Source organism: Physella acuta, unplaced genomic scaffold (assembly GCF_028476545.2).
Source record: "Physella acuta isolate Inbredline_101_S28 unplaced genomic scaffold, ASM2847654v3 ptg000105l, whole genome shotgun sequence".
Lineage (NCBI taxonomy): Eukaryota > Metazoa > Mollusca > Gastropoda > Physidae > Physella > Physella acuta.
In genome coordinates, this window is record NW_026731625.1 from 919,726 (window position 1) to 945,744 (window position 26,019).

The 26,019-nt window shown below is 39.3% G+C and overlaps 2 protein-coding genes across 2 annotated transcripts in view; both read left to right on the top strand.

Moving 5' to 3' along the window:
• Window positions 1–26,019, top strand: part of LOC131931886 (zinc finger CCHC domain-containing protein 9) — a 63,442-nt gene that overhangs the window by 27,156 nt on the left and 10,267 nt on the right. The gene's annotated exons all lie outside the window — the stretch shown is intronic.
• Window positions 782–25,183, top strand: LOC131931832 (acid phosphatase type 7). The gene is made up of 10 exons (XM_059288699.1): window positions 782–887; window positions 2,931–3,040; window positions 5,531–5,644; window positions 15,588–15,680; window positions 16,022–16,171; window positions 16,431–16,506; window positions 16,958–17,078; window positions 18,298–18,489; window positions 24,535–24,728; window positions 24,954–25,183. Exons 1-10 carry the CDS (start codon window positions 851–853, stop codon window positions 25,106–25,108), a joined length of 1,242 nt encoding a protein of 413 aa, XP_059144682.1. The 5' UTR covers window positions 782–850; the 3' UTR covers window positions 25,109–25,183.

Consider the following 26,019-nt stretch of genomic DNA (forward strand, 5'->3'; position numbering starts at 1 on the left):
TGATAAGTAAGCCAAGAAGTAGGCTGTACATATACTTGTGATAAGTAAGCCAAGAAGTAGGCTGTACATATACTTGTGATAAGTAAGTCACGAAGTAGGCTGTACATATACTTGTGATAAGTAAGCCAAGAAGTAGGCTGTACATATACTTGTGATAAGTAAGCCAAGAAGTAGGCTGTACATATACTTGTGATAAGTAAGCCAAGAAGTAGGCTGAACATATACTTGTGATAAGTAAGCCAAGAAGTAGGCTGTACATATACTTGTGATAAGTAAGCCAAGAAGTAGGATGTACATAATATACTTGTGATAAGTAAGCCAAGAAGTAGGCTGTACATATACTTGTGATAAGTAAGTCAAGAAGTAGGATGTACATAATATACTTGTGATAAGTAAGCCAAGAAGTAGGCTGTACATATACTTGTGATAAGTAAGCCAAGAAGTAGGCTGTACATATACTTGTGATAAGTAAGCCAAGAAGTAGGCTGTACATATACTTGCGATGAGTTCTTAAAAAAGTACAAAACATGACATTTTTGAATTCTTTGATTCATAGTTTCACTTTGTGTTTGCTGCTGTTGTTGTTGTTTTTTTTTTTTTGTGTTTTGAGGAACTTGTTTAAAATGTTATTTTATTATTTTCCGAAAAGGGCGCCACTATCCTTGAAATGGTCGTAGGGAGAGCGGCCGCTCCCCCTGCGTACGCTACTGTTCCTGTTAGTTTTTAGAAAACCATGTATGGCATTTAACAACATGAATTTGAATTCCATTTGCAGACGATGCTAAGGAACCTGTTTTGTCTGGTTTTAGATGCCTTCGTTTTGGCAAGATGCCTAGCTATTTTGCCTGGAATGAGCTCCGACTTTCAAAACAACCTCCAGCTGATCTGTAAGCCATCACCTTAATCTATAACTCGTACATTGGATGCTAGTCGAGAGTATGGATGTACCACATTTTCATCTATACAGAAATTATATATACATATATATATATATATATATATATATATATATATATATATATATATATATATATATATATATATATATATATATATATATATATATATATATATATATATTATAAGCGGGATGGTAGTGTGTCAGTCAGTCATTCCGTCATTGCTATAGATTTTGGAACCATAAAAGTAAACACCACATGCCTTGATTTTACTTGCATCGCATTGTCTTATTACGAAAATTGGAGTAGGGATGTTTATGTTTACGACTTAAAGGGGCAGACTCAGGTAAAAAAAAAAATCTTTTGGATAATTTTTTTGATAGTCGGCAGAATGTTTACTATTTCACATACGTCAATAAAAGAACGCGAAGAATATATTAAATATACGCACATTGCTGCTAAAAAAATATTAAAAACATCAATGTCAAATAATATTTTTGTTTATTTGCCTAGAAAAATAATAATAATAGTAATGGCGAAAAAAAAACTAATTAATTAAAATGTTTTATGATTTTGCTATGGGAGGTAATTGAAAAAGAAATTCAACTCACGCTAAATATTGTTATTTACGTACAAAGTGAATGCAAATTGGACATCCGTGAGAGTATTATTATTGGAATACATTATACATTGCCGTTTGTTTGACAAAGCCATATGATAAAGCGTTTTGTGTTTGCATGTCAAGTTTGCGTTTGCGTTTTCTTTTGTGTTTGCGTTAGCGTTTGTGTTTTTTGTTTGTGTTTTTTGCGTTTGTGTTTATATTGTGTTGTGTTTGCGTTTTCTTTTGTGTTTGTTTGCGTTTTTTGTTTGCGTTGTGTTTTTACTTTCTCGTATATACGAAGTATAGAGAAAGTCTTGTAATCGTGCAAAAAAAAATCGAGATTTTTATAAATCTCGACGTTTTACACCTCACTGATACGGAAAAACATAATTTTGCAATCTTGTCCGTATGTCTGTGTGTCTGCGTGTGTGTGTCTGTGTGTGTAAACACGATAACTTGAGTACCGTTACAGCTAGGTTGATGAAATTTCATATATAAGAATTTTATCAAAATCGTAGATCCATATCAACTTTTGAGCGATTTACGATAACCGGAAGTGGTACTTTTTCTACTTTGATTTTTTCAAAAGAATATAACTTGAGTACTATTTCAGATAGATAAATGAAATTTCACATGTAAGAAAAAGACCTAATTCTTTGCCTTCTTTCAAATTTTGAATAATTTCCATCGACCGGAAGTACTAATTTACGCTATTTCCGATTTCTCAAAAAAACTAGTGTAAATTTATAATGTACTAATAATATTCCGCACTATTATGCACATTTTATTTGGCGTTCACTGGTGTGCAATTCTTTTTTCTACGAGATTTTATTCTATTTTAAAAAGTTTAAGTATTTAAAATGGATTCAAATTCATGTCTATATCCCGAGTTCCCATCCCCTGTTTTTTTATATAAGAATATTCGAGAAAGTTTTGGGGAGATCACTCCCGGTTTATTTTGTGTTTGCATTTATGTTTGTGTTTGCGTGTTGCGTTGTGTTTGTGTTTTCTTTTGTGTTTGTGTTGTGTTTGCGTTTTGTTTGAGTTTTCGTTTGTTTGCGTTGTGTTTTCTTTTGTGTTTGAGTTTATGTTTGCGTGTGTGTGTACGTTTGTATTGTGTTTTTGGTTTTTGTTTGCGTTTGTGTTTGATCTGTTTCTGCTCCCCAGCTGGTACATTTAAAAAAGATTCACAGTGGCGAAGCACGGGTATGCAACTAGTATATATATATATATATATATATATATATATATATATATATATATATATATATATATATATATATATATATATAAGCCTATAGACATATTACGAATGTATTAGATTAGTAAGTCACGCATGCACGTGCAATCACTGCTGAGCAAATATTGTACCTTGACAAAAACCGTGTCATTTAGTTGATCAATTAAGTTGATCATTAATTATTCCCCAGCCCAATTCCCTGCGGCTCAATGCAAGCCACAACACGTGCACTTGTCTTTTGGGACAAGCGTTCATGACGTCACTATAATGTGGGCCACGCATGGTTTATGTAATAGTAAGGTAACTGATGTTAATAAGTAAGGTAATTTGATGTCAATAAGTAAGGTAATCTGATGTCAATAAAGTAAGGTAATTTGATGTCAATAAAGTAAGGTAATTTGATGTCAATAAAGTAAGGTAGTTTGATGTCAATAATAAGGTAATTTGATGTCAATAAAGTAAGGTAATTTGATGTCAATAAAGTAAGGTAATTTTATGTCAATAAAGTAAGGTAATTTGATGTCAATAAAGTAAGGTAATTTGATGTCAATAAAGTAAGGTAATTTGATGTCAATAAAGTAAGGTAATTTGATGTCAATAAAGTAAGGTAATTTGATGTCAATAAAGTAAGGCAATTTGATGTCAATAAATTAAGGTAACTTGGTGTCCATAAAGTAAGGAAAATAAAAAAAGGTATTAATTAAATAAGGAATTTAACAAATGAATTAAGTTCGGTAACTTTGTTATCATTTCTCAAATCTCTTCATGGGAGTTTGCTGTAGGGGGTTGCTGGGGTAGGGCAGAGTGTAGTGTGGGTCTTCCACCGGGCCGTTAGGACAGCCGTCCACCCCGGACCTATCCCGACACTGACCGACACACCCATCAGTAGCAAGAGATGGACACACCCATCAGTAACAAGAGATGGACACACCCATCAGTAACAAGAGATGGACACACCCATCAGTAACAAGAGATGGACACACCCATCAGTAGCAAGAGATGGACACACCCATCAGTAGCAAGAGACACACCCATCAGTAGCAGGAGATGGACACACCCATCAGTAGCAAGAGATGGACACACCCATCAGTAGCAAGAGATGGACACACCCATCAGTAGCAAGAGACACACCCATCAGTAGCAAGAGATGGACACACCCATCAGTAGCAGGAGATGGACACACCCATCAGTAGCAAGAGACACACCCATCAGTAACAAGAGATGGACACACCCATCAGTAACAAGAGATGGACACACCCATCAGTAGCAAGAGATGGACACACCCATCAGTAGCAAGAGACACACCCATCAGTAGCAGGAGATGGACACACCCATCAGTAGCAGGAGATGGACACACCCATCAGTAGCAAGAGACACACCCATCAGTAACAAGAGATGGACACACCCATCAGTAGCAAGAGATGGACACACCCATCAGTAACAAGAGATGGACACACCCATCAGTAGCAGGAGATGGACACACCCATCAGTAGCAAGAGATGGACACACCCATCAGTAGCAGGAGATGGACACACCCATCAGTAACAAGAGATGGACACACCCATCAGTAACAAGAGACACACCCATCAGTAGCAAGAGATGGACACACCCATCAGTAACAAGAGATGGACACACCCATCAGTAGCAAGAGATGGACACACCCATCAGTAGCAAGAGATGGACACACCCATCAGTAGCAAGAGATGGACACACCCATCAGTAGCAAGAGATGGAAACACCCATCAGTAGCAGGAGATGGACACACCCATCAGTAGCAAGAGATGGAAACACCCATCAGTAGCAGGAGATGGACACACCCATCAGTAGCAAGAGATGGAAACACCCATCAGTAGCAAGAGACACACCCATCAGTAACAAGAGATGGACCCAGCCATCAGTAGCAGGAGATGGACACACCCATCAGTAACGAGATGGACACTAGTGGAGGCCAACAAAAGAAACATCTTCCCTCTATGAAGGACCTGGGACGTTATGACATTCAATGAAACTTGCAAAAGCAATCAAATCATCAAGACATACATATGTATGTAAGCTATAGATACTAAATACCCATGCAGCTCTCTAGGTGAACCTTTTTCCTTGAAATTGAAACAGCGATTGGTTTTAGAAAACAAAAGGCATTCAGGAACTGAACATAATGCAGCATTGAGAATTATTAAAGGGCAAAAGCTGTCATAATTATATAGGCCAACTTCTTAGAGATTTAGAAAATTGATGTATGTAGACACAGCGTTACTATGGAAACAAATGAAGACGTGGTGTTATCCGACAATCTCTGCCTTTTGTCACATACACAAATGCACGACAAAAACAAACAGGAGAAAAGAAAATGAACAGGAAAAGGTAACGCATTTTAGATTGACTTCTCTCAGTGTATGACCCAGAGACACGGAGGTTAATGGAGGAATCAACTAATTCTAGTGAAGTTTGTTTTGTTGTAGGCGTAGGGCCTAGAGACATAGAGGGTAATGGGGGAATCAACTAGTTCTAGTGAAGTTTGTTTTGTTGTAGGCGTAGGGCCTAGAGACATAGAGGGTAATGGGGGAATCAACTAGTTCTAGTGAAGTTTGTTTTGTTGTAGGGCCTAGAGACATAGAGGGTAATGGGGGAATCAACTAGTTCTAGTGAAGTTTGTTTTGTTGTAGGGCCTAGAGACATGGGGTGGTACAGTGGTAGTAATGGGGTGGTTCCACTAATCACTGTATTATATAAATCTAGATCGAATTTACTGTAAGCGAGAAACTACATAATAATGAAATACTGTTCCAGGCGAAGCTTGGCAAGTTTCCTTGGAAACTGGAGCAGGAAATTCAAGCGGAAAATGTTTTCTTCAATAAAAGAAACAAACACGGCCTTAAACATTTGCATCGAGTCAAAGTTCAGGTCAATCTAATTTATTTGTGACATTCAATCGTCCTAGATTTTTTAATCTTAATAGTATACAACGTACGAAGATATCCCATGCCTTACAGATGACTTGGCTTATGCAGTAAACGTGTCTGGTTACTTACACATACAGATTGTGCTTCTTCTTCTTCGTTCTTAATTACAATTACGTGTATGTGTCAACTGGTTATGTGCCATAGAGCCATTGAGTCAGATTTCAGCCTGCTTTTCTTTTTGGATTTACTTCCATAGCCTTTGTCCAACCAAGAACAAACTACCAGGCAGCAGTTGTTTCATTTTGGAGTTGTCTCTCCTAGAAAAGTGGCTGTCCCCAGCTAACGAGCCTCATCTACCCGACTCGACCACACCGACCCCGACAAGTCAGGGGCGGAACTACAGTGCCGCCAGACCCCGCAATGCGGGGGGGGGGGGGCAGACCAATTGGGGGCCCAAAAAACCTGGCAAAATTATTTTTAAAAAAAAATTAGGTGGAAGTCGAGTTATCTTTCTTCTACAGTTACAAACAAACACGATAGTCGGCAAACGTCTTTGAGAAAAATGCAAAGACTATAGCTCGAGAGACCGCCAGACATATAAACAACTTCAAAGACAAAGCATCTGAAATTTGACTGTGCCGGCACGCTTTCTTGTCCCCTTCCCTTCCCAACTCTCTCCCCCCCCCCTGCCCCCTACCCCTCACCTCTACCTCTCACCACACCCTTACTCTTACAATAAGATGTAATGCATTGATTAACGAACCGTCTATGAACTGTAAACTGACCAGTTCACACATTTTGTTAAAGACACTAGTCAGTAGTTGTTCATTTACCTGATGAACAGGGGCGGAACTACAGTCCCGCCAGACCCTGCAATGCGCGGGAAGGGGGGGGGGGCAGGCCCTTTAGGGGCCCACGGCTGACCAAAATTAATATATTTTTTTAAATTTTGAATTTAATTTTTGCCTTAATATTTGGTTTGTAAAAGAAAAACACTGTAGCTGCGGTACGATTATTTTTATTTTACAGTCACTATACCACGCTCTTCCGCAAAAGATAAAATCCATTACACAAACTACAGTGTAAAATACAGGCAACTCTTCAAATTTTGAATGACTTCTTTGACTCGTTGCCCCCCCCCCCTCCCTTTGATAGCTAAAAAGAGGACACGTAACTGTTTGACCGATCCTCCAAAGTGTACTGTGGCGGATGGGGCAGGGGATGGGGACCAAAAAGGGGGTTAAAAAATTGTCGACAATTTTTTTACATATTTAAAACAGTTATTTATAGTTGTATTTTTTAACCATCGTCAAGGCCGATTTCTATTTCCCTACAATCAAACACACGATGTCGCCGGCAAAATTCTTTTTAAAAAAACAACAAAGTCCATAGCACGAAAAGCCGCTACATATGAAGTGGGCTTTCATGATGCGCGGTTCTTATTTGCGGCATTGGTAAGGGACCCGAAATCCATTGTACATTTTTCAATGTTAATATGTGTTTGTGATAGTGGTTGAATTTGTATCCGGTACTATCTTGTATCGTACAAATAATTTTTAAAAAATAATATAATACTAGAAACTTCAGTTTTATATACGTTTACTTGTTTTTGATTTTACAAGAAATATAGTAACCTTTTAAGGCCTATACTTCAAATTATCTCCCCTGAGTAAGTTTTACAATGGGCGATGCTGACGTACATAGATCAAGGCGTTTTGTTGTCCCTTTCAAGTTTTTTCCCGAGCCGACCCCTATCCCATCCCTCTTTCTCAACCTCACAAGTATCGAGGAGATAAATGTATCGTTTATGAACTACTTCCTAACCATACGATTCACCACTTCAGCACATTTTGTCAGACACTAGACAGCACTAGATCTAGTAAACACATATTAATTTACTTTCATAGTATTAGGCACATCTAATTCACAAAACAGGGCAGGTAAGATTATTTTTTATATAATTATTTAGAAATTAATTAGAACTTTTAGAATTAATTGAACATTATTAATAGTCATTGAGGTGGGGGTGTGTGAGGGTCTGGCTTTTTGTTAATCCCCCCCTCCCCTAAATCAGAAGGTTATCCAACGCGTGACCTGGCCACATACAGTTGTACATGTGAAAAACATTTTTCTCTCTATTATTATTATGCATTACTGCATCATACACCCAATCGCCATGAAAACTTAGAAAACTGTTGAGTACAACCCCGCAAAGGTTTCTGTCATAGGCCTAACATTTGTACATATTTGAGTGGGGACTCCTAACGGAAATATGTGATTTAGCCAGTGGCGTAGGCAGGGGGGGGGGGTTAGGGGGGGTCATAACCCCCCCCCCCCATAGACCCCTCGGTATATATATATATATATATATATATATATATATATATATATATATATATATATATATATATATATATATATATATATATATGTAACGAGCGAACAGTTACCCTGCTCGCAACGCCACATGTTACGAGATTATTTGCCTGTAGTGCCAAATGTAACGAGTTTAACCACTCATTCTACACAACATCGACCACAGTAGAAATACTCGAAGATGCAGGTTCGCTATTGATCCTTTTATTACATGAATCAAGAAATGCTTCAAAATAACACAATGAATCAACAGGAATGCTTCACAATAATAGTCTGAATCAACTGACCCCTAACAGTCCTCACTAGGCTTCATATAACTGAATCCACATGTCTATCGTCCTTCTTAACCCAAGACGGCTAACCCGTTCTATAACCAACTGTCACACAGACTGACTGATCTAAAGCGAGCGATCGAAAGAGAGCGAGCTCCGCCGTCCCCTCCTATTTATCCCTTGTATTCGTACTCGTATTCGTACTTGTATTCATCCGTAATCGATATTTGTAATCGATGTCTCCGACTACTAGTTGCGCAGTTCTAACGTACAGCCCGATTAATAAAACATCTGCATCCTATCACTCAAAGTTGACAGGCCGTCTGAATCCCCTCGTACCGTTTCCCAAAATAGCACGCGTTGGCTTTGAGATTGTTATCAGTCCGATTTAATAAGCCACCTGCTATCAGTTGCATCAGACTGTAATACTGCGTCGCGGCTTATCGTTCGTTATCAGTTGCATCAGATTGTAACTAGTAGTTAGGCCTACCCTAGTTACATCCACCCCTGCCTTTTTTTGTGTGTTTTCAACCACAAACAACGCTTGGCAGGTGCATTCCTCCAAAGTCAATCGCACCATCGTAAAAAAAATTTATTGTTCCACTCACTGTCCACGTCGTCCCATTCGTATACGATTGACAGTTATACCTATTTCACATATCAACTGTGTCTACATCATCTTCCTGAGACACAAAACAGTTCTAGAATTCACATCCACCCTTTCCATTTGGTGCCTTCACCAGTTCACTTTTATAGCTTTTTGAACAGTCTGTTCTCATACCAGCGCGACCATGAAAGAATTGATGGTTGCTGACAAAAAATTTCGTCTTCCTTCTGTTCCTCAAACTTCTCCGCGGACCACTTATCTGATGGTCTACTGTCTCTCTGCTTCTGGGAGGAACGGGATCCTCTTTGTTGCCGTTATCCTCCACTTGTGTATCGCTGTTGTTCTGTTGATGGTGATATGGTTCCGGGATGGGTATGTGAATTTCCGTTGTAACTTCCGGTTCCCTAATTGTCTTAGGTTTCTCTGTGTGTAACTGCTCTTCTTGCCTATTCCAATATTTCTTTAATTGAGCAATGTTCGCCCACCGATCCGGTTTGGCGTGATCGATGGGTCTTATCTTAAAGGGGCCACCTGCTACTTTAGGCATCTCCACGACTTGCCATATCTCCTGTCCCCAGAGGTCGTGGATCTTATTTCTGCCTAACGGGTGGCTACGCAGTAATACCCTGTCGTTCAGTTTGAGTGGCGGGTCCTTTGTCTGTACCGGCGGTTCCCTTCGCCGAGATTCATGTTCTAGTCTTTCCTGTACTACCCTGTACATTTCTCTAATTCTTCTCATATGTTCATTCACATATTCCAGTGCGGTGTATGAGCCAGTCATACTCTCCCTTTTTCCTAGGAACAAATCAAGAGGGAGTCGAGCCTCCCGTCCGAACAGCAACATGTGTGGCGCAAGGCCCGTTGTGGCATGGGGGGTGCAGTTGTATAGATATACCAACTCTGGGAGAAAATCCGGCCAACGTTTTTTCTGTTCAGGTTCTAGGGTACGCAGCAAATCATGCATGCTGCGGTTGAACCGCTCACACTGTCCGTTTTCTTTCGGATTAAATGTGGTTGTTCTAGATTTGTTGATCCCGTAGTGGCTGCACAGTTGGTTGATTACTTCTGACTCGAAGGCCCTTCCTTGGTCAGAGTGTAATTGTCTTGGTATGCCATATTTGATGAACCAATGTTCTATTAATACCTTTGCCACTGTTTTGGCAGTCTGATCTCGTGTGGGCACCGCCACCGTCCATTTGGTGAATACATCAGTCATTACCAACACATGTTCCGTCCCATCCGATGATTGCTCCAACGACGTAAAGTCCATAGCCACAATCTCTAGTGGTTTTGTCGCTAGTAGGTGTCCTGATGGCTGTCTCATTTTGACAACTGGCATTTTCGCATGCTGACACCTCACACAAGCCTCACAATGGCGTTTGACCTCCATTTCCATATTGGGCCAGTAACACCTCCGTCGTAATATTTTGTGCGTCCTGTCCTGACCCTGGTGTCCTGCCCTGTCATGTGCCAACCTTAGCACTTCTTCTCGTAATTGTCCAGGCACCACCACCTGGTGTATTGTCCCATCAATTTGGTCATGAATTCTCCGCATGAGAACACCATCCTTTATACTGAGACGGTCCCACTGACTCAGTATTTTCTTTGTTTCTCGACCAAATTGTTCTCTTTCCCTTCTTCCTGGGAATTTTTGTTCCTGGACGTGTTTCAACAGCGGCTGTAAGCCACTATCCGTTCTCTGGGCATCTCTTATCTCTTTGTGATTAAGGCAATTAAAATCACTAATGTCCATATGTCCGGGCTCTGTGGAAATGTGCTCCACCCCGGTCTGTCCGTTTTGCATCACTAGCCTTTCTTTGTCTATCATTTCTTCTAGTTTGCCAACACTGTTCTGTTGTCTAATATTTTTATTTACTTCTTCCGATAACAGACACTTTAAAGATGAACATTTCTCCTGTGCTTTTGATTTGCATGAACTTTTCCTATCCAGTTTCCTGGTTAGACTTTGAATTCCTTTATTAAGTCTACCAATTTTCTGCTTATCATCATTTTTCTCTACCAACAAATTGTTCACTTGCACCCCGTGAGGGATATCTGTTGACGCTCTGACCTCACATATTCCTGTCAGCGTTTCTTCCTCATCGCCCGGTCTCTCGTAAGGATTCCTTGATAACGCGTCAGCATTACCATTGGACTGCCCTGGGCGATATTTTCTCTCCAGGTCAAAGAGTGCCAATTCTGCTGCCCATCGCTGTTCGATGGATCCCAGCCTTGCTGTGATTTGAAGTTCTTTTTCGATATCTGATAATTTCTCTTCAAGTCTTGTTTGAGACTCTTTCATTGTTTGTCCCATTTTGTTTCTTAAGCCATAACCTCGCCTCTCTGTAGCCTTGCCTTGCCTTACAGAGGGCGATCGTTTCACCGGACAGTATTGTGCCATATGTCCGGGTTGTGAGCGGGACAGGCAAATTGGTCGACCATCGGCCGTCCACCGGAGCGATGGACCGGCGGGTCGCGGCCGTCCAACCTGTCTCTGTTTTGGCCCGTTCTTTTCCTGATTCTCAGCTGTTGACCTGCTTTCCAAACTCTCCAATCGTTGGTCAACCTTATCCAGGTGAGCCAACAGTTGAGCCATCATGGTTTCCACCGTGCCGGTCCCTGTGGGTGGGGATTGTTGCTGTTCCGGCACAGAGACTTTGTCTACCGAACAGTTCGATTGGTCCTCATCCTCGGACCTGCGGATCGCTGAGTTCCTGACCTGAAGGAAGGTCAACTGCGGGTCTTTGTGGACCTCCTCTTTCAACTCTCTCCTTAAGATCGGGGTTGCTAGCCCCTCGATGAACTGGTCCCTCAGTAGGCGTACATCAATGTCAGGTGTTTTGCCCTTTACCGAATCAAAGGCCCTGTTTATTCGGTGTGAATACTCCATCACACTCTCCGCCATTCTCTGCTTTATACCTACAAACACCGACAGCAGTTGCGATCCCGACCGTCTCTCCCCAAAGGTCTCCATAATTAGATCCAGCACCTTATCTGGATCTGATTGGATGGTTTTATCGTGGCATTTGACCTCTGCCCTGACAGTCTCTCCTATACTTCCCATCAGCAGTCTTAATCTTTCCTCTGGTGACATGTATCTTGAGGCCCAGGCAGCCCTGACCTCTTCACTGAACCTGTTGGTTAAAGTTGGATTACCGTCCCCGTAAAATTTGTTGATGTGGGACTCACTGGGCAGGACCACAATATGGATCGGCTTTTTGTCCAAATTTTGTCCTGGTCCCTCTGGAGGCAAAGGGTCATCTTCACCGTTGCCTATCTCTGGGCTTTCTTCATCTGGCTCAGATTGTTGGGCCAGCAGGAGTCTCTGTCCCTTTCCGATATCTAAAATACCACTCCCGCGTCTGCCCCTCACACCAAGGAAAAATGTTGCAGCTATGCAGCAGATAGTGTTGCCCAAAAGGGAGATCATGACACATTTCCAGTGTCTAAGGGTTACATCTATCTCTTGGTTGTCATCTTTGCCTAGTATTTGTCCAACAACCCAGTTGGAGATACCAATGCCAATTATCTGGATGCTGGTGGTCAGCCCCATAGCTGTCCCCAGGGTAGTTGGTGCTACAACTAGGGGTATACTGAGCCACATGCTTGCAGCAGCAAAAGAGCATGTGACACCAAGCCAGAATGATAATGAAAGGTGTCTCATCTCTGTTCTTTTCAATTTCCTCAATTCTGATTTCAGTCTTCCCTTTTATTTATTCCCTTCAAATAAAAAAGACATTTCTTACCGTGTGTGTATGAAAAAATTTTCCTCGTTCCTCAATTTTCACTGTCCCTGAATGTTCGAATTCACACACACACAAAACACAGTTATGAACTAGGTTGACTATGGGTGCCTAACGCGGCAAGTCTCGTTGAATTCATCCTGTCCGACGACGCCAATTGTAACGAGCGAACAGTTACCCTGCTCGCAACGCCACATGTTACGAGATTATTTGCCTGTAGTGCCAAATGTAACGAGTTTAACCACTCATTCTACACAACATCGACCACAGTAGAAATACTCGAAGATGCAGGTTCGCTATTGATCCTTTTATTACATGAATCAAGAAATGCTTCAAAATAACACAATGAATCAACAGGAATGCTTCACAATAATAGTCTGAATCAACTGACCCCTAACAGTCCTCACTAGGCTTCATATAACTGAATCCACATGTCTATCGTCCTTCTTAACCCAAGACGGCTAACCCGTTCTATAACCAACTGTCACACAGACTGACTGATCTAAAGCGAGCGATCGAAAGAGAGCGAGCTCCGCCGTCCCCTCCTATTTATCCCTTGTATTCGTACTCGTATTCGTACTTGTATTCATCCGTAATCGATATTTGTAATCGATGTCTCCGACTACTAGTTGCGCAGTTCTAACGTACAGCCCGATTAATAAAACATCTGCATCCTATCACTCAAAGTTGACAGGCCGTCTGAATCCCCTCGTACCGTTTCCCAAAATAGCACGCGTTGGCTTTGAGATTGTTATCAGTCCGATTTAATAAGCCACCTGCTATCAGTTGCATCAGACTGTAATACTGCGTCGCGGCTTATCGTTCGTTATCAGTTGCATCAGATTGTAACTAGTAGTTAGGCCTACCCTAGTTACATATATATATATAATATATCTATCTATCTATATATATATAATATATCTATCTATATATCTATCTATCTATCTATCTATCTCTCTCTCTCTCTCTCTCTCTCTATATATATATATATATATATATATATATATATATATATATATATATATATATATATATATATATATATAGGGGCCCAAAAAAATTCTGCGGGGGGGGGGCCTTTTTTCTAGTTCCGCCACTGATACACATGACATGTTGTTGTGATTAGATTTAATTGAATTTTTTTTTTCAAAACCCGATCAGGCCAGAAATGAGTATCCTATGTTTGTATTGTGTGTTAATATATATATATATATATATATATATATATATATATATATATATATATATATATATATATATATATATATATATATACATATATATATATATATATATATATACATATATATATATATATATATATATATATATATATATATATATATATATATATATATATATATATATATATATATATATATATATATATATATATATATATATATATATATATATATATATATATACATATATGGGGGGCCCAAAAAACTTTTTGCGGGGTGGCCCATTTTTTCTAGTTCCGCCACTGCGACAAGTGCATCACTCATGATATCACTATCCTGACCAAGTGCATGACTCATGATATCACTATCCTGACCAAGTGCATGACTCATGATTTCACTATCCTGACCAAGTGCATGACTCATGATATCACTATCCTGACCAAGTGCATGACTCATGATATCACTATCCTGACCAAGTGCATGACTCATGATATCACTATCCTGACCAAGTGCATGACTCATGATATCACTATCCTGACCAAGTGCATGACTCATGATATCACTATCCTGACCAAGTGCATGACTCGTGACGTCACTATCCTGACTGGTCACGTGTCACGTTCATGTCATAGCTTGGTGCACCCGCCGTGCACTTACCTCATATTGCACGTACATGGCGTGCATACTTTGCAAATCTCATTTTGTTATCGGCCATTTTTTTCTTTTCGGGAGCCTTTTTGTCATAGGCCAAATGGTCGGGAATCTTATTAACGGGTTGGACTGAAATTACTGTTTTTACTCACCCGGCACCCGCAAGTGGGTTTATGGCAAATGTTGTAACTATTTAGACTGATACAACTTCCCCGATACATCATTTTGTCTCCAAAAACAACGCTATAATAACAAGTTTTTAATCTAATACGATATCAAATTAGTAACTAATAAAGCAGTAGTTATCTCCCCTAAACTTTCTCGAATATTCTTAGATGGTAACTCCAGTGCAGTCGGGATATATCTAGACATTTTTTAAAATAAATTTTCAAATACTTAATTTGTACTTTCTCGTATACGAAGTAGGCCTATAGAGGAAGTATTATAATCGTGCAAAAAATCGAAACCGAGATTTTCACAAATCTCGCCGTTTTACACCTCCCCGAGTCGGAAAAACAAAGTTTTCCAAATGTGTCCGTTTGTATGTGTGTGTATGTGTGTGTATATGCCTGTGAACACGATAATTTGAGTACCGTTACAGCTAGGTTGATAAAATTTCATATATAAATATTGTATCAAATTTGTCGTTCTGACCAGTTCATAAGTTTTGTTCTGACCAGTTCATAAGTTTTGTTCTGACCAGTTCATAAGTTTTGTTCTGACCAGTTCATAAGTTTTGTTCTGCATTCGTTGCTGGGGGCTTGAGTTGTATTTATGTGACTATTTTAGTGGAAAACTACTTCCTCTGTACGCACCTGATGGTACAATTTTATTTGTAACATGTGATTGTTCTCAAACTAAGATATAAAGTCCATTTTGTTGGGGGGGGGGGGGGTAGACTTTCTTCGGGGAGGGAGGACACAGAAGAAAGTCTGTAGTGGCTTTGCACATTGTATAAAAGGACTTGTCTCATAACTTTGTTGTTTTTATGTGCCAAGTTTAGTGGAAAAGAATTTCCTTTGCACGCACCTAATGGTAGGATTTTATTTTTAACATGTATTTGTTCTCAAACCATGTTGCTGAAAATGTGTTTTTCCCCCAATTTTTTCAGCATCTGTTACCAGAAACAATGTACTACTACATGGCTGTGAGCAATGAGAGCTATTCAAGAATCTTTTACTTCCAGACACCACCTGCAGGCAATGTAGGAAATCCTAGATACATTCCAATATTTCTCTGACATGACCTCTGAACCTTTTGTTTGAAATCTTGATACAGTCCAATATTTCTCTGACATGACCTCTGATGTTTTTGTTTGAAATCTTGATACAGTCCAATATATTTCTCTGACATGACCTCTGATGTTTTTGTTTGAAATCTTGATACAGTCCAATATTTCTCTGACATGACCTCTGATGTTTTTGTTTGAAATCTTGATACAGTCCAATATTTCTCTGACATGACCTCTGATGTTTTTGTTTGAAATCTTGATACAGTCCAATATTTCTCTTACATGACCTCCGATGTTTTTATAAAAACTTTCAGAAATGGTCTCCTGACTTTTTGATGTTTGGAGATTTAGGCATCCACTCCAACACCACCCCATCCCTGATCAACGAAGCTTTTTCTGGCAACTACACAGCTCTCTTTCATGTGGGGGACTTTGCTTACGACTTGCATCATCAGAATGGTTTGGTGAATACCTTTTTAAATTCATTCATGACTTACCTAAAGTAAGTTTTATGGACGCTCAGAATGGTTTGGTGAATACATTGGTGCCCGAGTTAACATTTGTGTACTTTTTTCTTGGTGCCTTGCTTATGTTTCTCAGGTGAACTGTTATTTTTTTTTAACCTTAACCAGCTATATTTTTGTTTATCTAAGAGAATATTTTTAAATGCGTTTTCTTGGACCCCAAAGCAAAAGATCTAATGACGTAAGTTTGAACTCGCAGGTTGGTGACTACTTCATGGAGCTGATAGAACCTGTGGCGGCCTTCATCCCTTACATGACGTGTCCAGGAAACCACGGTAAAACCACTTTACAATCAACCGTTTACACACAGTATAAATCTTCTTTACTCTTAATCATTTACACAATATAAATCTACTTTACTTCACTCATCTTCATCTACACAGCATAATTTACACAATTACACACTGCCAACAAATGGACTAGACCCACATTTGTCAGTATGGAGTAGACCCACGTTTGTCAGTATGTACTAGACCCATGTTTGTTAGTATGGACTAGACCCATGTGGGTCAGTTTGTACTAAACCCATGTGGGTCAGTATGGACTAGACCCATGTTTGTCAGTTTGTACTAAACCCACGTGGGTCAGTTTGTACTAGACCCATGTGGGTCAGTATGGACTAGACCCATGTGGGTCAGTATGGGCTAGACCCATGTGGGTCAGTATGGGCTAGACCCATGTGGGTCAGTATGGACAGAGTGCCTATCAGCCTTGACCTTTCTCCAGAAAGTGAGAGAGAAAGTTTCGAACACTACAGACACCGTTTTTCCATGCCGGGCTCGGACTGGCCAACTCCCGTACATAAGATGTGGTACAGCATTGACATCGGCCCTGTGCACTTTGTCAGGTCAGTGGTACAGCATTGACATTGTGTCAGGTCAGTGGTACAACATTGACATCGGCCCTGTACACTTTGTCAGGTCAGTGGTATAGTATTGACATCGGCCCTGTACACTTTGTCAGGTCAGTGATTGACATCGTGTCAGGTCAGTGGTACAACATTGACATCGGCCCTGTGCACTTTGTCAGGTCAGTGGTACAGCATTGACATCGTGTCAGGTCAGTGGTACAACATTGACATCGGCCCTGTACACTTTGTCAGGTCAGTGGTACAACATTGACATCGTGTCAGGTCAGTGGTACAACATTGACATCGGCCATGTGCACTTTGTCAGGTCAGTGGTACAACATTGACATCGGCCCTGTGCACTTTGTCAGGTCAGTGGTACAGCATTGACATCGGCCCTGTGCACTTTGTCAGGTCAGTGGTACAACATTGACATCGTGTCAGGTCAGTGGTACAGCATTGACATCGGCCCTGTGCACTTTGTCAGGTCAGTGGTACAGCATTGACATCGGCCCTGTGCACTTTGTCAGGTCAGTGGTACTGTACTGACATCTGTCATACATGTTTTCAGGTCAGTCTCAGGAAACATAATTTCATTAGGGTGTTCTTTATTATCTTCCAAATGTTGATATTATAACGGGCTATCTCCTCATTTTGATATTATAACATGCAATTTATAGTTTTCATATTTTAATTGTGATTTTGAAACGGGGCAACCCCTCATTTTAATATTTTAGGGAAACTCCTAATTTTGATATTCCTGGGAAACTCCGTATTTTGATGTTAACGGGGCATTTGGGCAATTCCTATTTCCTTTTTATGAAAAAATATCTGAAATTTTACGAAAATTTGAAGATTTCGTGATACAAAATCACGACAGCATTTTTTAAACATTTCGTTCACACTCACATAAACTTGTCAAATAACATAATTTTTAATATTAACCTCAGTAAGGATTGCTATAGGCCTAGGCCCTAGACCTTTAAAAACGGATAAAATAACCATGGTTGTGTTTAGTAAATTAGAAGTTTTGAGCATTTGTTTTTTACCCTTCCCCCCTCCCAATACAGTTGTTAGTATTGAATCAGATCATGCTACTACGCCCCAACACCCGATTTAGATCATGTTACCACGCCAACCTCACCACCACCCCACCAAAAAAAAAAACCCATTATAATTGTAGCTTGTAATAATGCTAACATTATCACTTTGAATGCAGTTATTCATCGGAGGTGTTTTTTGCAAGCTCGGGTAGAAATGCTGAGCTCCAGAAACGGTGGCTGGTGAACAACCTGCGGGGAGTGAACCGTGAGCGGACGCCGTGGGTGATAGCGTTTGGCCACAGGCCCATGTACTGCAGTGGTAGCCGCGGGTCTGACTGCGCGTATCCAAACTCCAGAGTGAGAAGAGGGTTAGTCTAATTACCTTCACATGAATAGGGTTAGTCTAATTACCTTCACATGAATAGGGTTAGTCTAATTACCTTCACACGAAGAGGGTTAGTCTAATTACCTTTACATGAAGAGGGTTAGTGTAATCACCTTCACATGAAGTGGGTTAGTGTAATTACCTTCACATGAAGAGGGTTAGTGTAATTACCTTCACATGAAGTGGAATGGTCTAATTACCTTCACATGAAGATGGTAAGTGTAATTACCTTCACATGAAGATGGTAAGTGTAATTACCTTCGCATGAAGTGGGTTATTGTAATTACCTTCACATGAAGAGGGTTGGTGTAATTACCTTCAAATAAAGAGAGTTAGTGTTCATTGTGTCTATTTTAATTTTAATTTGGCATATCTTCATCAGAAGTGGGTTGGTGTTTAATCGTGGATGGAATTTTATCTGTTGTCTACATCGTCTTTTTACTTTCTCGTATATACGAAGTATAGAGAAAGTATTGTAATCGTAAAACCTGCTACAGAGGGAGGATTGGAGCTGGATTTAACAAGCCTATAAAACAACAACCCGCTACAGAAAACCAACGAGAAGACTTACCTCGAGCGAAAACATTTAAGAAGCTGGCACAACGACACAAGAAGCTGACACACCGACACAAGAAGCTGGCACACCGACACAAGAAGCTGGCACACCGACACAAGAAGCTGGCACAGCCGACACAAGAAGCTGGCACACCGACACAAGAAGCTGGCACACCGACACAAGAAGCTGGCACAGCCGACACAAGAAGCTGGCACACCGACACAAGAAGCTGGCACACCGACACAAGAAGCTGGCACAACGACACAAGAAGCTGGCACACCGACACAAGAAGCTGGCACACCGACACAAGAAGCTGGCACACCGACACAAGAAGCTGGCACACCGACACAAGAAGCTGGCACACCGACACAAGAAGCTGGCACACCGACACAAGAAGCTGGCACACCGACACAAGAAGCTGGCACACCGACACAAGAAGCTGGCACACCGACACAAGAAGCTGGCACAACGACACATTTTCTGACGACCAAGTGAAAAAAAACAGAATTGGAACTTGGGACATCGGAACCCTCTAAGGCTACAAAACTGGCTAATCTTTCCACTCCTTCCCCCTTCACGAGATCCATCCCACACACAGAAGTGTGACGTCCGTGGAAAAAATCACTGCACGTAAAATTTTTACTGATGAAGACAAACTTTGTTCTTATCTTTGCCAATGAAGAACCTTTGCCAAGAATATGCTTAAACAATTTTGGTAGTACTGGTGGGTTCCCAGAAAAAAATGCGCATCGAAAAAATGCGTAGCCGAAAATGCAAATACAGAAAAGTGCGCACATTCAAACCCACTATACAAATCAGACTTACATTGGGTCATCTATCGTGGAAAATTGTTTAATTACAGAGTCTACTACAATGTACATGGGCTCATTATTTGGTTTTACGACTTCAAATTATAAAAATAAAAATACCAAGCACATTTTTTCGACGATGTTTTCAGTTACGCATTTTCTGGTCTCACTAAAATGTATTCAATTTTTTTTTCTTCCCCATCGGCTCTATCAGTCTAGAAGATATATTTGTTGTTAAATTTCTTTCTTCCCCATCGGTTTCATCAGTCTATGTGATAGATTGACGATAGAAGCATGTGGTTGTATATAACGTTTATTGGGTCTAACTACATGTTGACAATCAGAGAGAGGAAGGAAGTACAATGCACAAGGGACATCACTCAAGATAACAATATAAATATAATACTAATACAGAAGAGTGAGTTCCCTTGACCTCACAATTATCTCAATCTATTACATCCCTTTATCCTTAGAACACAATAACACATCTCTCAATAGAACAATAATGATAGTATCCTAAAATCACCAATTATATTGTAACATGAACACTATGGTAGATTACATCCTTACAAACAATGCACAATATGCTACAACATAATCAAGATACAAAACAATGATGTCAAAGTCCTTTTGACCTTTAAAATCATAGGTCTAACTTATTTGGGACTTTGATTGTCCTGCTTGACCTTCTCAGTGGCTTTTGATTTGGTGACTCAAAATTCTGACCATCTGGATTCTCTATCTCAGGAGGTCTAGGATTTAAATCATTAACTCCAGAATTTACATTTTCTGACTCCAGACAACTTGGTTCACTCATATCAACAGAACTTGGTTGTGGAACAAACTGAGTTGGTGTGAACTGTTCAGATTTGGTGGGATTGACAGATTCACACTTATTATCTGCACAAGTTATTTTTAACTTTATAAGGCACAGGTCCTGTACATTGAACAATTTGACCTGGTATCCATTTTTCCTTTCTCCCATAATTTCTTAGATACACATTCTCATTAACACCAAATTCTCTTTCAATGAATGTTTGTCATGATTTAATGGAACTATTTTTGAATTGGCATCTGAAAGTATTATGCTATTATTCAGATCCTTAATTGACATAGATTTCTTTGATTGATCAATTTTCTCAGGTAATCTGATAGTGCTTTCCTGGTAACCAAAAATACTGTTTATGAGTAATATTCTGGACCATATCACTTTGCAACTGTGATCCAGTATTTGAAGTGGGTGTATTAAATGGCAAAAATCTTTTTCTTCTTTTGATGTTACCCTTTTAGTTTCTGTAAGTGCTAAAGATGTTAGCAAAGTTGTTTGATGATCACATTCCTTCTTACTAATGTATTCTCTTTAAAACATTTGAAATTGCCATAACACCATAATCATTTATTAAGTTACAAATACTTTGTTTAGGCAACTCTGACTGATAATGGACTGCATCTTCTCCATCTTTTATATTATCTTCACAAAGGTTTTTATTTCTTATTTAATATGGCCTTAAGTCATCATTCACAGACTCTTCAGGCCAACCATTCTTACAATACTCATATACTTTTATTAAGCACTCATCTTTTTGTGTTTCTCTTTTAATATCATTCACATTTATATTGGAGTTATCCATGATAGTGAAGAGAACAAATACATCTTCTGGTACATAGCTCAGGCTTTGGTTTTTTAAAGGTAATCTACTAAGACTATCTGCACTATTCTCAGATCCAGGTTTGTATTTCAATTCATAATTGTATGCAGTTAGTGTGATATCCCATCTTTGAATTCTTGGTGAGGCATGCTCAGGTAGGGTTTTGTTTTCTCCAAATAAACCTAGCAATGGTTTATGATCTGTAAAGATGGTGAACTTCCTACCAAACAGAAACTTATGAAATTTCTTAACACCAAAAATGATGCCTAAGCCTTCCCTATCTAACTGAGAATAATTTTTCTCAGCCTGGTTCAAAGATCTACTGGCAAAAGCAATGGGTCTGTCACCCTTCTCATCCATGTGGGACAAGACTGCTCCTACACCATCTGGTGAAGCATCACATGTTAATATAAGTCTTTTCCCTGGGTCATAGTGAGTTAGTAAGGTGTCAGCAGACAAAGCCTCTTTTGCTGTATTAAAAGCAGCTTCTTGTTGTTTACCCCAGTGCCAAGTTGCATTTTTCTGTAGCAGCTTGTACAGTGGTGATAGTTTACCAGACAGATTTCCTATGAACTTTGCATAGTAATTTATCAAGCCCAAAAAAGCTCTTAGTTGTTGGGTATTTTCAGGTTTGGGTGCTTCTTTAATGGCTTTTGTTTTCTCAGGTTGAGGTCTGAGACCTTGCTTGCTTAATATATAACCAAGAAAACTAATTTCTGTCAGCATGAATTGACATTTATCTTTGTTTATCTTTAAACCTTTTTCACCAACAATTTTCAATACTTTATCAAGTGTTTTAAGATGTTCAGTGTCATTCTTACCAGTTATGTACACATTGTCAAAGTACACACAAACATTTGGAATGTCCTTAAAAATACTGTCCATGACAGCTTGGAAAATTCCAGGGCTGGATGATATGCCAAAACATAGTCTTTCATATTGGTAGAGTCCTTTATGTGTGTTTATTGTCGTATAGACTTTTGAATCTGGATGCAGTTCTAGTTGAGTGTAAGCATGACTAAAGTCTAATTCAGTGAATTTGTCTCCTCCTGCCAAATTCAAAGAGATTTCCTCAATGTTAGGTATAGGGTACCTATTTAGCTCTATTTGCTTATTCAGTGTAGTTTTATAATCTCCACAAATTCTTATAGAACCATCCTTCTTTAACACTGGCACAATGGGCGACGCCCAATCGGAATAGTCTACCTTCTTTATGATGCCATTAGATTCCAATCTACTTAGCTCATTTTCAATTTTATTCCTCATTGCATAAGGTGGAACTCTAGCTTTGCAGTATCTTGGATTTGTGTCTTTAATGCTTAACTTCACTGTTCTATCATTTAGTAATCCAGAGTTACCAAAAACACATTTATTTTCAGATATAACTTTATCTAGTGAAGTAAGGCTAGATTCTTTTCCATTGTTCAATGAACAAATACTCTCCCAATTTAACTTAAGATCACTTAACCAGTTCCTACCTAGTAATGGCGGTCCATTTCCTTCAACCACAAGAAGAGGAAGTTTAACACTTTGACCATTATAACTTACATGAACCATACACTCTCCTATTACCGGAACATTGTCACCAGTGTATGTTGTTAGACACTTGTGACATGGCTGTAGAGGCACTGATCCTCCTGTGACAGCGTCAAAATCTTTCTTTGTTATGACTGTTAGAGATGCTCCAGTGTCAAGTTGGAAGCTGATGCTCTTACCGTTGATATTAACTAGTACATTGATGGGAGCATGACTTATTGATTTCACAGAGAACAGGTTGAAATCCGGCTGCGAATCAGTTTGAGCATTTTCACAGGTAGAGTGGTTCATTGGTTGGGTTAGGTAGTCTTGGTGAGAGTTAACATAGTGCTGCTTTTGGTTGCGGTACTGTCTTGACTGGCTAGATTTAGCAACAGACGAAGACTTTGCAAAGCAGGCCTTGGCAATGTGACCTTGCTTACTGCACTTATAACAAGTTGCAGACTTGAACTTGCACCGATGAGATGCATGGGGACCTTTGCATCGATGACATTTTTGATAATTATTACTAGATTTAGATCTAGGATTTGAATGAGCAGGCTGTTTAACATAAGTTGGAATGCTCTGATGGGGTTGATGTTTATTGACTAACCTGCTGTTTACTGCATGGATCTCTGAAGGTGCTAGAGATTTTGCCGCCTCGGATGACTGCTGGAATAAAGTTGCGAGTTGTATTGCTTTTTCTAATGTTAGATCTGACTCAAGCAGCAACTTTCTTTGAACATCAGGGCTGTTTACACCTGTCACAAACTTTTCACATAATCTGTCAGACAGCGTGTCTCCAAATTCACAAAATCTACTTAAATGACGTAAAGCAGCAACATATTCTGATATTGACTCGTTTGGTTGACGAGTCCTACTGTCAAATCTAGCTCTACATAGAAACTTTGATGGGGTAGGCGCATGGTGGTCTGTTAGCAATTTGCTCAGCTCGTTAAAGCTCTTGGTAGTTAGACTAGCTGGTGCGCATAAGTCCTTTAGTAGCCTAAATTGTTGAGGCCCTATGACTGTTAACAACACAGCTCTCTTTTTGGCTTCTATCGTCACGTCGTTTGCTTCAAGGTAAAAGCTTAACCTATCTAGGTAATCCTGAATGATTTCATCATTCGAATCAAATTGCTTTATTTGGCCATACAGCGCCATTATTCTAGAAATAATTAGCCAATAAGCTCTAGCAAACCTCTTTTTTGCGTAAGTAGGTGCTCTTTCTAGTAGATCTTTATCCTCGTCGCCAAAATGTGATAGATTGACGATAGAAGCATGTGGTTGTATATAACGTTTATTGGGTCTAACTACATGTTGACAATCAGAGAGAGGAAGGAAGTACAATGCACAAGGGACATCACTCAAGATAACAATATAAATATAATACTAATACAGAAGAGTGAGTTCCCTTGACCTCACAATTATCTCAATCTATTACAGTCTATAAGATATATTTGTTGATACATTTCTTTCTTCCCCATTGGTTCCATCAGCCTAGAAGATATATTTGTTGAGTTTCAAGTGGACCTAATCATTCAAGCTCATGAACACAACTATGAGCGGCTATGGCCAGTTTACAATTGGGAGGTTGGGCCAAAGTCCTACATCAACCCCCCTCTGCCAGTTCAAATCATAACAGGGGCCGCCGGCAGCATAGAGAGAACGGATAAGTTTCTGAGAAACGCAAGTACGCTTTTTTTTTTATCTCTGAAACTCGGTGAAACGATTTCTGTTTTTCCTGCAAACTTGGTGCTTCGATTTGCCTGAGACTTTCCCATGTTTGAAATTGACGGGAATGTTGATAATATTTCTAAATTTAAAAATTCAACATAGATTAATTAATAATAGTTTCATATTTTCGATTGTACAATAACGTCTTTAAAGCTTCATGTGTCATTGTTTTTTTCCTTAGATGAATGGTCAGCGTTTCGTCTGGATAAAGATGCTTTCAATAGTTATGGACGTTTGTTAGTTAAAAATGCTAGCCACTTGTACTGGGAACAACGTTCTATTTATAACCACGCTAAACTGGACAGCATCTGGATTATAAAGGACCCAAAGGTTTAAGCCTAAAGTTGAAAATGTGCATGGAGTACACAAACACATAAAGAATAAAATGCTATGATAAACATATATATATATATATATATATATATATATATATATATATATATATATATATATATATATATATATATATATATATATAAATGAGCTACCTTGGGGATTTTTTCCTATTTGGGTGGGGGGGGGGAGGCCTAAGGTGACCATAGATATACAATATACCCTCATAAAATTGAAACATCCGGACGATCCAGTCGCATTAAACAGTTATATTACAAGATCGTTTCATTGAGTGTTGAAAATAAATAGTATATTCAAATATAAACATTGTAGATGAGGAGCAACAGTTAGAAGAATCGGTGATAATAGACCTATGGCTATGGTTAATTTTATCTTAATTTTCAGCTGATTAACTTGTAAATTCTAACTTGTATTTCCATCATTAAAATGCATAGTTTAAAATCTCTTTACGGGTTGTTGATTCATGTTTTGTCAACTTAGGGTAACAAATATATCCAGGTAGGTGGAAATATTACACTTTAAAAAAAAAATTACCTGAGCCCTTCAGAATACTAAAAGGCTGAACAAGATGCGGCGCACATATTCATCCAAATTTGACCTAGCCAGTTCGCAAACTGGCTGGCCAATGTTAAAAACAAGTTAATAAAAAGTCTAGTGACAATTTAAGCGCAATTTATTTCCTTATGTTATCTAAAAATAGCTCTGTCGTAGCGTAAAGCACACACGGGGACAAAACACGAGATTGAAAAAAAAAATGAATTCTTATCCTCCACGACCCCTCCTTCGCCTGCGGTTCGCGCAGTTCGCCGCTAAGCCAGCCAGGTCACATGATTTACCCTCCTACTCCTTCGCATTTCACTGCCTTCTTTGCTATATAGTACTGTAATTCATAA

What these genes read in the sequence shown, in the direction of transcription:
- LOC131931832 (XM_059288699.1), top strand. Translation starts at nt 851, where the DNA reads ATGAGCTCCGACTTTCAAAACAACCTCCAGCTGATCT. An exon ending in GACGTGTCCAGGAAACCACG is followed by an intron (nt 16,507 to 16,957) that starts GTAAAACCACTT and finishes ACCTTTCTCCAG; the next exon opens with AAAGTGAGAGAGAAAGTTTC. An exon ending in AACTCCAGAGTGAGAAGAGG is followed by an intron (nt 18,490 to 24,534) that starts GTTAGTCTAATT and finishes TGGTTCCATCAG; the next exon opens with CCTAGAAGATATATTTGTTG.